Genomic DNA, 12,946 nt, shown 5'->3' with positions numbered 1-12,946 from the left:
ACACATTTAGACCCTAATAGCAACATTTCACAAAGTCTGTTATAAGCTTCAAAACAGCCAAAATAAAATGGTTTGAATGTTGTTGTTTTTTATTTAAAAACAATGTCACCGTGAAAGTGTGGTCAAGAAAAATGTGCTACAGACTAAAACACAAGAAATCCATGGCAGGTTGTGACATTGTGAAGTGAAACTAATTTGCTGGGATTTTTGTTTGGCTTTGACCTTGATCTTTTCTGAGTGATTACTTTAGAAAAAGGCAAGACAAATGTCAGAATTTGAAAAACATCCTATTGTTTGAGAAATTGTTTTTGAACTTGTTGTTGTTATTGCTTTTCTAAAAAGGTAATGTGTTTCACAGGAGATGGAATACTATTGTCAAAGAAGTTCAGAAGTAGCTTCAAGTATTAAAAGTCAGTTTCGCATTTTAACTACTCTGCTGAGTGTTGTTTTGGTCTGGATGGATTCCACAATATATATATATATATATATATATATATATATATATATAAACGTTCAAAAGGAATGAACGAATGGAGCCTGTGCAAATAAAACATTTGTGATGCTTTCACGTCACGTGTACTGCGTCGTAATGCTGCCTTTCGTGTTTGCGGCGACTGCGGTGAAGTGATTGTGTGTCTTTCTTGCCTCAGGTAGTCCCGACGACACAGGATGAGGTTGGCTTTCGTATAGAGGGTGGAGCCCACCTCCCCAAGGCGGCAGTCGCAGCAGGCACATTTCAGACAGTCCTCATGCCAGTATTTGTCCAGGGCCTTGAGTAGGTAGCGGTCTTTAATCTTGCGATTGCAGCCAGCGCACCCCTTCTGTTTCCCTTTGGGCTGGACGGAGAGCATCGGCACACCTGGAGTGATAAGGAGACAAACAGCCAGGCGTGATTTACGGCCGCGGGAACCCGAGTGACTTTTCATGTTCTCTTTTTGATAAGGCGGCCGCTTCCGCGGGGCGTCTAAGCAAGGCCTCTCGCGTGCAGGCGCGCCACGCCGCCAACCTGCTTCATATGCATTAAAGGAAACACTCTCCCATGTACAGTAGATAAACACGCGGGTCACATTGGACTACAAACCCCTCACTTGCTCGTTCCACTAAGAACACGCTGTAACCCTCGCGTTACATGATCACTTGCGGCAGCGAGGAAGCGCGATACATAATACATCAAATCCGCGATCTATTTTGCTTATTGTGGTACTTACAGCAGGCCATGTAGTGCATTAGTTACCATTTCATCAAGCCCATTTCACTCAACTGTCCAGAGCTGTAAAAGCTCCTCATGGGCTTTGTTTTGTATAGATTAACATTAACCTTTTAAAAAGCCTCTGACCGCAAAACACGCTGCTACCAGACCCCAGCGAGATATGTTATGGCCTAAGTGCCTTTTAGCATACACTCACTCTACTTCACACACACACACGCAGAGCTCTCCAGCCTTTACACTTATCTGCGCTCATGTGTCTGCAATGAGCGAGCCCAAAGTTACCCAACTCGCAAATTGGCCCGGTGTCACGCAGGCCCCCTTTAAGTGAGCCTTTTAGCCTCCTAAAGGACAAATAAAGTCCATTTAATAACTGCACTAAACACTAATAGTCTATGTGTGGCTGACATTTGTGTTTGTACTAAAAGCCCCCCTCAGGCCACTGCTGGTACCGAGGCAGGGGCGCGCAGCTCCCCTCTGCAGCACTAACAGGTCTGCCACAGCTGAGAGCAGCGCACAACAGCTCTTAAGACACTCTCTCACACACTGAGCTATTGATCCATCTAAAAGAACACACAGTGGACGCCACTTGCCACTCTCTTTCAAAACACATTCCCCCCCCCCCCGCCCCCAAAAAATTGAACACCCAGAGGAGGGGGAGGGGGCGGGGGGGTCGAACAGGAGGGTGCTGCCACAATTTGGCATGTACAGCTATCCGCCTATAAAGGCCGAGACGGGGTACATGGAGTTGTGTGTGTGTGTTTTTTTTTTTTTGTTGTTGCTTGAGAGATAAGTGAAGGAGAGCAAATGTCTAGTGTTTGTTATTACGCGGCTGGTGTGTTTGATTTTGTCCACGTGCTGTTTGCGCTTGATGCCCAATTGTAAACTCAGCTTCACTTTGCGCGCTGTTTCTCTCTGCTTGTCATGTTTGCCCTTCAAAGAACTGTTTTGTTTTGTTTTGTTTTTTTTGCTCTCTTAAGGGGATGTCTTCCTTGAAAACACAAAGAGCATAAACATGTACAGCAAGGATGAGCCACTTGAAGAAACGTCCTTGGAAAATTCAAGTGTGATTTTCAATTTGTCCATTTTAATTGGAAAACGAGGAAATTTGTCAACAACGTGTGTTCTTCCACAACAGAATTTTTGTTTTTGAAGAGTTCTCTTAGTGGTATTACATTGACATTTGTTCAACCAAACAAATAGTGTGAAAGGCAAATTATTCGTAGGCTCCAAGCTAAACACGTCGCAATCAAATGCACAAGCCAACGAAAACTAACGGCAGTCTCCAGATTTTTGTTCACAAACATCAACTTGTTGGCATTACATTTTGAGCGGATGCATGTGTAGTAACTAGGGATGTTCAATACCGCTCTTTTCAGACCAATACCAGTATGAGTACTCAACTCTTGAGTAGTGACGATACCGATACCAAGTATTGATATCTCTAGTACTTTTGATACGGTACATACATGTTCCCGAAACAAACAAACAAAGACAGAACATTTTAAACTAACAATTTCTAGTTTGTGATCTTAAAACGGAAAAAGAGGACAAGCGATACTGGTATTGGCCAATACCGATACCTGGTATCTCTACTTACCCATCTCCTAACTTGGCCACTCTCTGTAACCTCACTCATTCTCTTATTCGTTTGTTTCATCGCATATGAAGGATTTCAAACATCATTCAGCAAGAATATTTACCAAATCATTTATGAGCACCAAATTAATTGTGTCTAAATTTAGCTTTCTGCTAGTTGCTGAAAAGCACTCAGTGACACTACATAACCTCCAATCTGAAATCTCCATTGATAAATAAAATAAAACCAATATTTTCTGTGCATTTTAGCCAGCAACTCAAAATAGTCAAAGAACTTTCTTTTGTTTGCCTTCGTCCGTATCAGAGATGAAATAAATCTTTTTATTAGCGACTCGGCTTTATATATAAGCATGTGGTCTGGTGGTGTTAAAACATCTCATTTCTTTATTAGATGTGAAACGTAAAGGCTAATTGGTTTCGCTCTGCAGTGGAATCCATCAATTAGAGTTCGGCCTTTCCTCCATCCAGCCGTCCTCTAAACAGACCCCTTGAAGTTGCCACATTATGATCACACAAACTTGCTATAAATACCAATGTTAGGCGCAAATGAAGCTAAAAAGCTTGAAATTCAAGCCGCAGTGGCTGAGGGCAGACTCTTCTACCTGCATTTCATGGCTTGTTAGGGAAGCTCTCTGCAGGTATGCCAACCATCCTCCTCTGACAGACTTCCACAGAACTACACAGCAGTCATAATGAGGAGAGAGAAAATGACTGTGTGTGTGTGTGCGTGCGCGCGCACATGCCTCAGAGTCTTTTGAAAAAGAAAACATTTAAGACCCTTGGGGATCACAAAACTCTTTTAATTTGCCTTTCGTGACAACTAATTAGGAATTCCATTCAAAATCTTTGCTTTAAATAAGATAACTAATTATACAAAAAGGTCGTTCATCCACCTCCGGAGAACTACTCCTAATTGGTTGAGACCACCGCATTCTCCTGAAACATATCACGTGTGTGTTTTACATCCTGCTTGAAAAGGCCAACGCTTCCAAAGATTAACCTATCTCGGAATGACTGGATTCTGCCTCCGCTGCTTGCCTGCTCGCGTTAAAGCCCTGCTCAACTCATCGATGTAAAACACCAACACTGACTTTAGTCTTCGCAGTCAGTCGCACATTCATTATGTCTTGCACATGCCCCACTTGGAAATCAGACAATGTACAGTATATACAGTGAACTTTGGTGGCTATTTGCTCATGATTGGTACCAAAAAATATGTGCAATATTTGACGCGCACCTAAAATTTGCAATTAGGGCTGAAAAACTTTGCTGTACCTTTAAAATTACTAGGGTTGGGTGAATACCGATACCAGGTATCGTATCGGGCCGATACCAGGCCAGTTTCATGGTATCCGTACTCGCAACGGATATCGATACTGCCCAAACCCCCCATCTTGTTCGTTTCCTCTGTGTCCCTCACAGACGCTAATTATAGCTCTTATACATACTACATTATAATTGTAGTGAACAGAGAAGGTAAAACAGGAAATACAGAGCAGCCTTCCAAATTAAAAGCATGGATTTCAAAACAAGATATAATTAAACATCACAGACTAAACAGCTTGAGGAATTCTTAACATGGTAGCTATTACTAAATTACTTGAAGCCCTATTGTATTGAATTGAATTATTTGCACTTATTTGCAAAAAGTTTACAACCACATATTTTGATGGGGACTTTTTTTCTGGCCACTGAATTATTTGTTTCATTTATGGAATTTTGGCATTTATGGATTTTTTGACATTTATTTTAATGTGTGCTCTAGGCAAAATGACTTTCATGAGCAAATTGAAAAAATATAATTGCCATTAATTTCATTAAATTTTAAGGACATTTGCTATAGTTGGGCTATACAGTATATGTCATAAAAAAAAATCTGTCATTGTTTTTTGGGGAAATTTTATGTATCATAAATACTAATGTATCAGTACTTGGTATCGGTAAGTACTGAAGATTTGACGGTATTAGTATTGGTATCGAACACCCTAAATGATACAGTTGATACAGATGAGCTTGCAGATGCGTAATGTACAGTACGTACAGTATAATTATGATGATGATGATGAAATCGATGAACATTTGACTACATAGCAAAGTCTAAGCGTGACATCGATGGTGCGGGATTGGGGCGGACAGTGCCAATAGTAAAGTCTACAGCTTTGTAGGATGTTATGGCTCAACAACACTTCGCACTTTGTTGTCAAATGACCTGAAACCACTGGATCTACACAATGACAACACGATCTGGCAGTCAGATGTAAGTTCAGCGATGTTTTGCGAATCATCAGATGCGGGTGCTGTCATTTTAGCAATACGCTCCCATTGAGTGTCGTATGCAAAGCTAGTGTGCAATTGTTTGTTGTCTAAGTTAAGCAGACAGTACAATACATTCTTTTGACCAGGGGTCGCCAATGTGGTGCTCGCAGGCAGCAAATACAGCTCACCAGTGATGGGGCATTGTGATTTTCTAGGAATGTTGTTGTATACGTAGGTGATCATTAGGAAATGTGAACAATGGAAGAGATTTATAGAAATAAACAGTTGCATATTGGTATTTATGTGTTTCCTAATCATGAACATGATCAGTGTTTTCAGATAAATAAATGCCATTCATTATTAATAATACCTAGGGCTGTCACTAACAAATCTTTTTAGAATTGATTACCCTATCGATTATTCTTTTGATTACTTGGATAATGACCCCGCACCCTGCTTTGAGGGAGGAATAACTTATTGTTCTGGTCAACTTAGCCAAGGAAGCTGAGTTGTTGTTGTTGTTTTTTTTCGTCCAGCCCAAATAAAAATGTATAATAATAATAATACAAGATAAAGGTAATTTGAGCAAATTATTATTTTAAAAGTATGTATCAAATTGGTGGCCCTTTGCACTAATCAGTAGCCAAGAAGTAGCCCCTGCTTTTGTTGCCACAAAAAAAATAAAAAAAATAAAAATAATAAATTTTTGCCACATGACAGAAAATCGCAAAAACATGATTTTTCCCGCCACAAAAAAACATAGGTTGGATTTAAAAAATATATCTGTACAAAGGTCAAATGCCAAACCGCCAGTATGTGGAGGTCCACTGTAAAATATTCAAACTGGACTTGGCACATTAATGCCTAAAGAAGTCCTTGTAATACAATAGTGACTATTTGTACAGAACCTAAAAATGCCGGAAAACTATGAGAAAAAGGAGCCACATTAACTGACAATACTCTCTAGAGTTTAGCAAACTCGTTTAACAAATAATAGTGACAAAAAATATTTTATCAAAATATAAAACATTTTCTTTTTTTTAACTTTCTTAAAGCCGAGAGACATTTTCTAACTGCTCAACACACTTGGGTGTCAATTTGAGTAGAACACAACCTCCCCATTGGCACCATTCCTGCACAGTAAATTCTGTGGAGTAAATTTGACTCTATTTAGAGTAAATTTGACTATTTCAAGTGGGACCAAATAGACTCAGTTTTAGAGTGTTATTTACACTTGGAAGAGAGTAAAATAAAGAATTGTGGGGAAAAAGTCACTCAAGGGGTGAGGAACAAGTTCTCGACTTTCGGCTTGGGAGACACACTACCACCTGCCCCTCCTACTGTTTGCTTATAAGGATGACATGAGCAATATAGGCTACTAACACACAGCAGCACCTGTGAGGTTCAGGTAGTAGGGCATGAGTTCGTTCCTCAACCTTTACAACTTTTATATATATGTTTTCAAATTTTTATTTTACTCTCTTCCAAATGTAACTATTACTTTAAAACTGAGTCTATTTTGTACCACAGTCAAATTTACTCTTCAGAATTCAATTTGTGGGTGAAAAACAGTGTAATAGTCAGGCAACCAGTTAACAGATCGGGAGAAGTGAAATCACCTTTCACTTAATTGTAGTCACAAAAGAAAGTGTGTCAGAAAAGTTCCAGGACTTAAAACTTTAAATCGAAAGCTTTTCTTGCTCTTTTCCAGCCTTCTCAGACGTCATGCACTCCTCGAGGGATTCTTCCAGGATCCTTTGCAGCTCCATCATGACAGACATCTTCAGGTCGTCCACATTTTCAAAGAGAGGCGACAGGAGGGGAAAAAAAATCACACGGAGCCAGGATGGGAGAGTCGGGTGGTTGCTGACTGGCTTTGTCATCCTCCGCAAGGAACTATCAGATGCTCAAGGCAATGTGAACAGGTGTATGTTCATTGGATTGTCTAGCCCACAATGAAGCGGATAACATGTAGTTTGGATTTGAATTTGTTTTTGTGTGACACAAGTCCTGAAAATGTTCTGGCACCTCGTATGCATGGCCAAATCTCTTTTCATTCTCAAACAGGATACATTCTCGCCGTCCAAGCAGAGCGACACAACTTATCCGTCCTCCGAAGGAATTAAAATGCTATTAGCAGCGTGTGCAAAGGCCTGTCATGGCTCTCTTCTCCCATCCTTCCACTTCCTTTAAGATCATATCTTTCAACAATATGTACTGTAACTTTTTCTTTTCCAAGCAGTCTGTCAGAGCATGTATTTTCCATTACGGCGATAGCATCCCATTTTCTGTCTTACCCTATTTAGACTTTGCAGCTATCACCTCATCACAGAACATTTTTGATATATTTAAGGATTTAAAAGAAAATGCGGAGCACTCAATGGAAAAGTGGAGAAGTAAAATGATCGCGCATGCGTGACAAGACCTGCGTTGGCCCTTTCAACGACGACTGGTGAAATATATTTCTGAATTAGAATATGGATTTTGTTTTAATTTACATAAACATGAGGAACGTGCGATAACACTTTTATTCAGTACTCAACTCCTGAGTAGGCGCCGATACCAAGAACCGATACCACTAGTACATTTGATTCACAACATTCTCCACAAACAATGACAGATCATTTACAGACAACCTACATATCCTGATGCAGCATAAATGTTCTATTCTTCAAATTTCTAATTCCGATCGTAAAGAGAGTGGCCAATGTTGCGATACCTGGAAATGAAGATGGTATCGTACACGCCCATCCCTAATAAAGATAATGATCACTTGTATTTCATATTAGCACTATTATGGTCACTAGGTTGACGCATTTGAGGTGTAAATTTTAAAATATTTCATGTGCATTACTTTTGTAGCATGGCCAACTAATGGGAGACAAAGCATCACTTAATATGCTGAAATATGCAAATACTTAACATCTTAATGATGACCGGACTGATAAGTAAAATGGCACCGTAATTGCTGAATAATTTACGCTTAATTAGCTTTTTTTTTGATGAACTAATCAATCATTTGCAGCTCTCTTTTTGCACGCCTCATTGTGCACAGGGTACAATTGAAAGGAAATGGATGCACACTCCCAATATCCTCGCACACTTGATCCCAGTGGAACATCTGTTCTTTACGTCACTCAGCCTTAATAGCAGAGGGGACACTTGCCTCTGATTGTGTGTTTTGTTAAAGGCCATTTTTGATCAATTAAAAGCCACGATGCGATGCGCCCTCTGCCAGTTCACGGGGAGTTAAAGGATCTTGATGAGACTCGCTTAGCCTTCCTGACACAAGGGGAGGGTGCTGGTCTTTCAAGGAGGTGGAAGCTGGCCCCGGGTGGGCTTTCTCCCAGGGGCCCACAATAATTCCTCGCCGCAGCTGCAGCAAATATAAGCCGCACGACATGGAGATGCTTTGGCAAATTAAAAACTGCATGTTACAAAATGGGTGCATGCAGCCGAAACAAAGTGCATTTGTCATCATTATCGTTCACATGTCCGTCCTCAACGTATATTAGGGTGACCAGTTTTTCAAAATTAAAAACCGGGACTACAATTTTGCTGAAAATCAAATATGTAAAATGCATTCTCACCAGGAACTATTTATATTATGTATTATTACTATACTATATATGTATTAAGTTAATCACTAGTCAATCTGGTGATCAGTTGTTGTGTTATTACTTTCGCTAAACAAGGCAATGCACTCACCATTATCCAACCTTTTTTGCTCGGTGTTGTGACAAAACAAAAATTTAATACAAAAAAAGAAATATGAATGAAAATAAAAACAAATGTGGTGCAACGCATCAGCACTGATCCGTGGTCGGTTCGGATCAGGCCCCACGTTTCGGACCGCCTACGAACCGCGGATTGGTTGATGGGTGGGGGGACAGCAAAGTGCGCATTTACAGTGGACACCAGACATGTCAGGGAAGCTGAAATATAATCGTTGTAACACACTGCTTACGCTCAAGCTAACTTCAAAAGGAAGTTTGTTTACATTGATGGCAATGCAAATAGCCTTAATACATTGAAATTGGCCTACGTCGTGGCATGATGGCTAGCTTGCCTTCCCTTTTAGACGTTCGTAGTTTTGATTGACATTAAAGTTGCGACCGCCGACCAACATCAACTCAACGCTATCCCGAACTCATATTCAATCGCTAATTTAGGACGCTAAGAAACCGCTAATTAATTACACCATCATTGCATAATACAGCAAAAGTCTCAGACGTAAGTGGCTACTGGCTAGCTTGCAGCTAGCTGTTAGCATAACCTACGGGTGCCTTGCTGGTAGATTTAAGTGAGTTTGACAGCTGGTAACTGGCTTACTTGAATTTTTTTTCAATATTTTGGACCAAGGCTACTTTGTAACTCACTCTCCATGTTTAAAGGAAGGGAATGTGCCTTAAATTACGCTTTGAGGTCTTCTCATTATTTAAAAAAAAAGAAAATAAAAAGATGAATAGAACTTTGTCTTCATTTATTTTATAAAAATACTTTTGCCCATTAAAAAAGAAAAAATATTTAACTCAAAAATGTTAATCATAGCCATTTAGATTGTAGGAACCCAAGTTTAAGCCCTTAGTACCTTGTTATTTTACACATGGACCATGTATAAAATGAGAATGTTTCTGCCTCATATTGCACTTAAAATTGTGTTCCTAAATCGGCTGTATTAGACATTTTGAATTATTTCTTATTTAATTTAATGCGAAAAAGCGTTTTACAAAATAAATGAAATCACAAAATCCTAAACGGCTATATTAGACATTTTGAATTGATTTTATTTTTTTATTTAATGGGGAAAACGATTTTACTAAATAAATGAAGAAGTACTATTTATCTTTTTTTTTGCTGATCCGATCCGTGGCTCAAATCCGTGATCCGAACCGTGACTTTTGTGATCCGTTGCACCACTAATATATATATATATATATATATATATATATATATATATATATATATATATATATGAATAGAATTAAATGTCAATCAATAAATAAAAACGTTTCACTCTCATATTTATTTATTTCGTGCTGCAGACGCTGTCAGCATGAAATCCGTCGAAATGTTATTCAAATGAGGGAGGGGTCCTAAGTGTCTCAGAACTGAGACCGTCTCAGTTAAACCGAGACATCTGGTAACCCAATCGTAGATGAAACGTCAACCACACATTGATTACCCGACAACCCCCCCACAACCCATTTTATATGACGAGTAAACACATTGCAAAATCAAAGTGCCAATATTGTGACTGCCATTCTCCAAGGAACACAGGCTAATTTGAACCTTTTAAGTTTTTGTCCTTGCAGCCAAAGGTACCGTACATCTATGGCGGTACTCAATCAAATCCATCCGCGGACCTGAGTGTCTGCTCCCAGCGTTAATGGGGAGCTCATGCAGATGTCTTGCCATTGTGCGCATGAATCAGCCCCTTTCAATGGGCTTCTGTCATTGCTGTAATTGAGCCCATGGACACGTTTCTCGACTGCCAAGACAAAAACACGAGACATCTGTTAATAATATCTTCTGCAAAACACATGGCGCTTGAAAGCAGCCTGATGAGTACGTTTACAATGATAAGTCAAATAAAGAGTACTGATTCACCGCGTGATTCACGTTCCCATCCTTGGTTTTGGGTGCGTGTGAGCGCCGAGTCAAAGAACAGAAATGCGTGAACACGCGGATGCAATCACACTGACACACACTATTAAATTAGGCGGTTTCTCACTGAGCCCAAGTCAATATTACATTTCATACTTAGCGTGTTTTTTTATTTTTTTTGTGAACGCAACCCTGTGAGAGCCCTCTATGTTACTGTACGGCGCAGCTACATTTCCAGATGGTGCCGTATGAATGCTGGGGTCTGTGAGGTGATTTCTGGGACTGTATGCATGCTATGATTACAACATAATTAACACCCACAGTAAGTGGGAGCGAGCAGACAGGGCTTGTGCGTATGAGGGGGGGGACTGTTCATTAACAAGATGCACTCTCTCAAACTTTGCAGCTTGCTGTGGCTAATAAGCCCCGGTGAAACGGAGCCCAGCCGTCCCTCGCATTGACCCTGGCACTGCCTGGGATAAGGGAAGGTTTTGTCTCCTGGAATAATTGCTCTTTTCACATGTTACAAGTGTCCTGACCCCCACTGTCTGCAGCCACTTTTCCTACCATAATTACTCCTGATCCGCTCCAAATGAGTCAGCCGCATTAGAGCTGCAATAACACTGGCCCGGCTTCAAGCGCGGCATGGGGAGTCTCAGCAGAGCAGCCTGGAACAGGACTGCCTTTTCTCCCGGCCCACGGTCATTTCCATCACGTCAGAGGTGCATTTCTTACACTTGAAGTCAGCACGAAGGCCCTGGGCCCTTTTTCTAAGGCTTACAGGCGGCATTGTTAGCTCCCGGTGTTCACGACACACTGCGGTTTGGCTGCTAACTCCGTCCCAATTAACGGAAAAACTTCATTAGCGTGTTTTTTCCACACTTTTCAGCCCCCTATTATTTTTAATTTATTCACATGGGGTTAATTAAAAGAAATGTATCACAGAGATATGCAACAGCTTTCTAATTAAATTCATTGCGGCTTTTTTTTTTACGCGTGAAACTGGCAGTTTCCAAATTATAACAGAAGGGGACTTGTTCCTTGCTCAGTAGAAGGGGAAGATTATGGCTCAGCAAGGTAAGCTGTCAGGAAATAAGAGTGAGAGAGAGTGTGAGATGGCACGAGAAGAAGCTGAGGAAGGGAAGAAAGCATGGCAAACATTTACTGTACACATCTCTCGGCAGATAAATCACAAACTCTTGAAAGATGGAGGAAGTCAGTCTGAAAAAGACAGCTGGAAATTGAGTGCGCATCTTGCAAATCAAGTGTGTTGATTTTGATCTTGATCTGCGATTTCTGTACCAATTTTGCATGAAGCTGATGAGGTCATCACTAATATACTACACAATATGAAATATAATTATGAAATGTGGTAGGAAGGTTCCAGAGATATCCATGAGATATCCAGTGTTGCTTTGAGATACAAGTGACCTGAATTTGTCAAGATACGAGCCATTGTTTGGACCAGATTGTGCAATTAAAACAATATTGCTTTGCTTTAGAGACATTCCTTTAGCTTAACGCTAGCAAACTATACAAAACGCTGTAGATGGGTGTCATGTTGTACTTGTTAGAATCCTTTAACCAGGCCACACAGACCAGAAGGCGCAGCACAATATTCATTGAAGTGAAGCTGAAAAATGTAACAAAAATTGTTTCATTCATTGTTTTCGAATTAATGAAGTGATTATTTTATGTTTCATTAGGGATCGGTGAGTACCAATAACAGGTATCGGTATTGGGACAGTATCGACTGCACTCGTGTGGCCATTTGCGATCAGGAACTAGACAATAGAAGTACAAAACTGACATTATTTTTATGCAATTTTAAGGAAAAATACTATATTGGAATCTATAGGTATTTCTATAAAATGATGTGTCTTTTGGGGGGGGGGGACTTTTATGTATGTGTATGTAACTTTAAGTACTAGTGGTATCGGTACTTGGTATCAGGGGTGAGGATGGAATGGATGATTTAATTTCCATTCATTTCAATGGGAAAAGTGTTGAGGCATGAGTGTTTTGAGTTACGAGCGTGCTCACAGAATGAATTAAATGCATATTTCAAGTCAACACTGTATTTGAAAACTACAAAAGCGTAATCATTCTGCCACACCTTCACACACTCATTGAAGGGATCCTTGGATCTGGGATCCTCCGCAGCTCTGTCGTCACAGCCATCAAAATGTCATCTCTTCCAAACGGGCTCCCTTGAAAACCCCAGTGAGCTTTGGAAAGAGCACAAAAAAAAAAAAAAAACGCACAGAGCCAAGTGGG

At 40.2% G+C, this 12,946-nt stretch overlaps 1 protein-coding gene across 1 annotated transcript in view; it reads right to left on the bottom strand.

Annotated features, from left to right (window-relative positions):
• lmo1 (LIM domain only 1) overlaps window positions 1-12,946 on the bottom strand; it is a 41,507-nt gene that overhangs the window by 16,913 nt on the left and 11,648 nt on the right. Inside the window, exon 2 of the mRNA XM_086072030.1 lies at window positions 646-859. Within this exon, the coding sequence (XP_085928156.1) occupies window positions 646-859 (214 nt within the window). The remainder of the gene's footprint in view (window positions 1-645; window positions 860-12,946) is intronic.

This window comes from Leptonotus elevatus, chromosome 3, assembly GCF_054856555.1.
Source record: "Leptonotus elevatus isolate MCC_2025b chromosome 3, RoL_Lele_1.0, whole genome shotgun sequence".
Classification (NCBI taxonomy): Eukaryota; Metazoa; Chordata; class Actinopteri; order Syngnathiformes; family Syngnathidae; genus Leptonotus; species Leptonotus elevatus.
The sequence above is the reverse complement of the archived record's forward strand: the minus strand, read 5'-3'. Positions and strand labels throughout refer to the sequence as shown.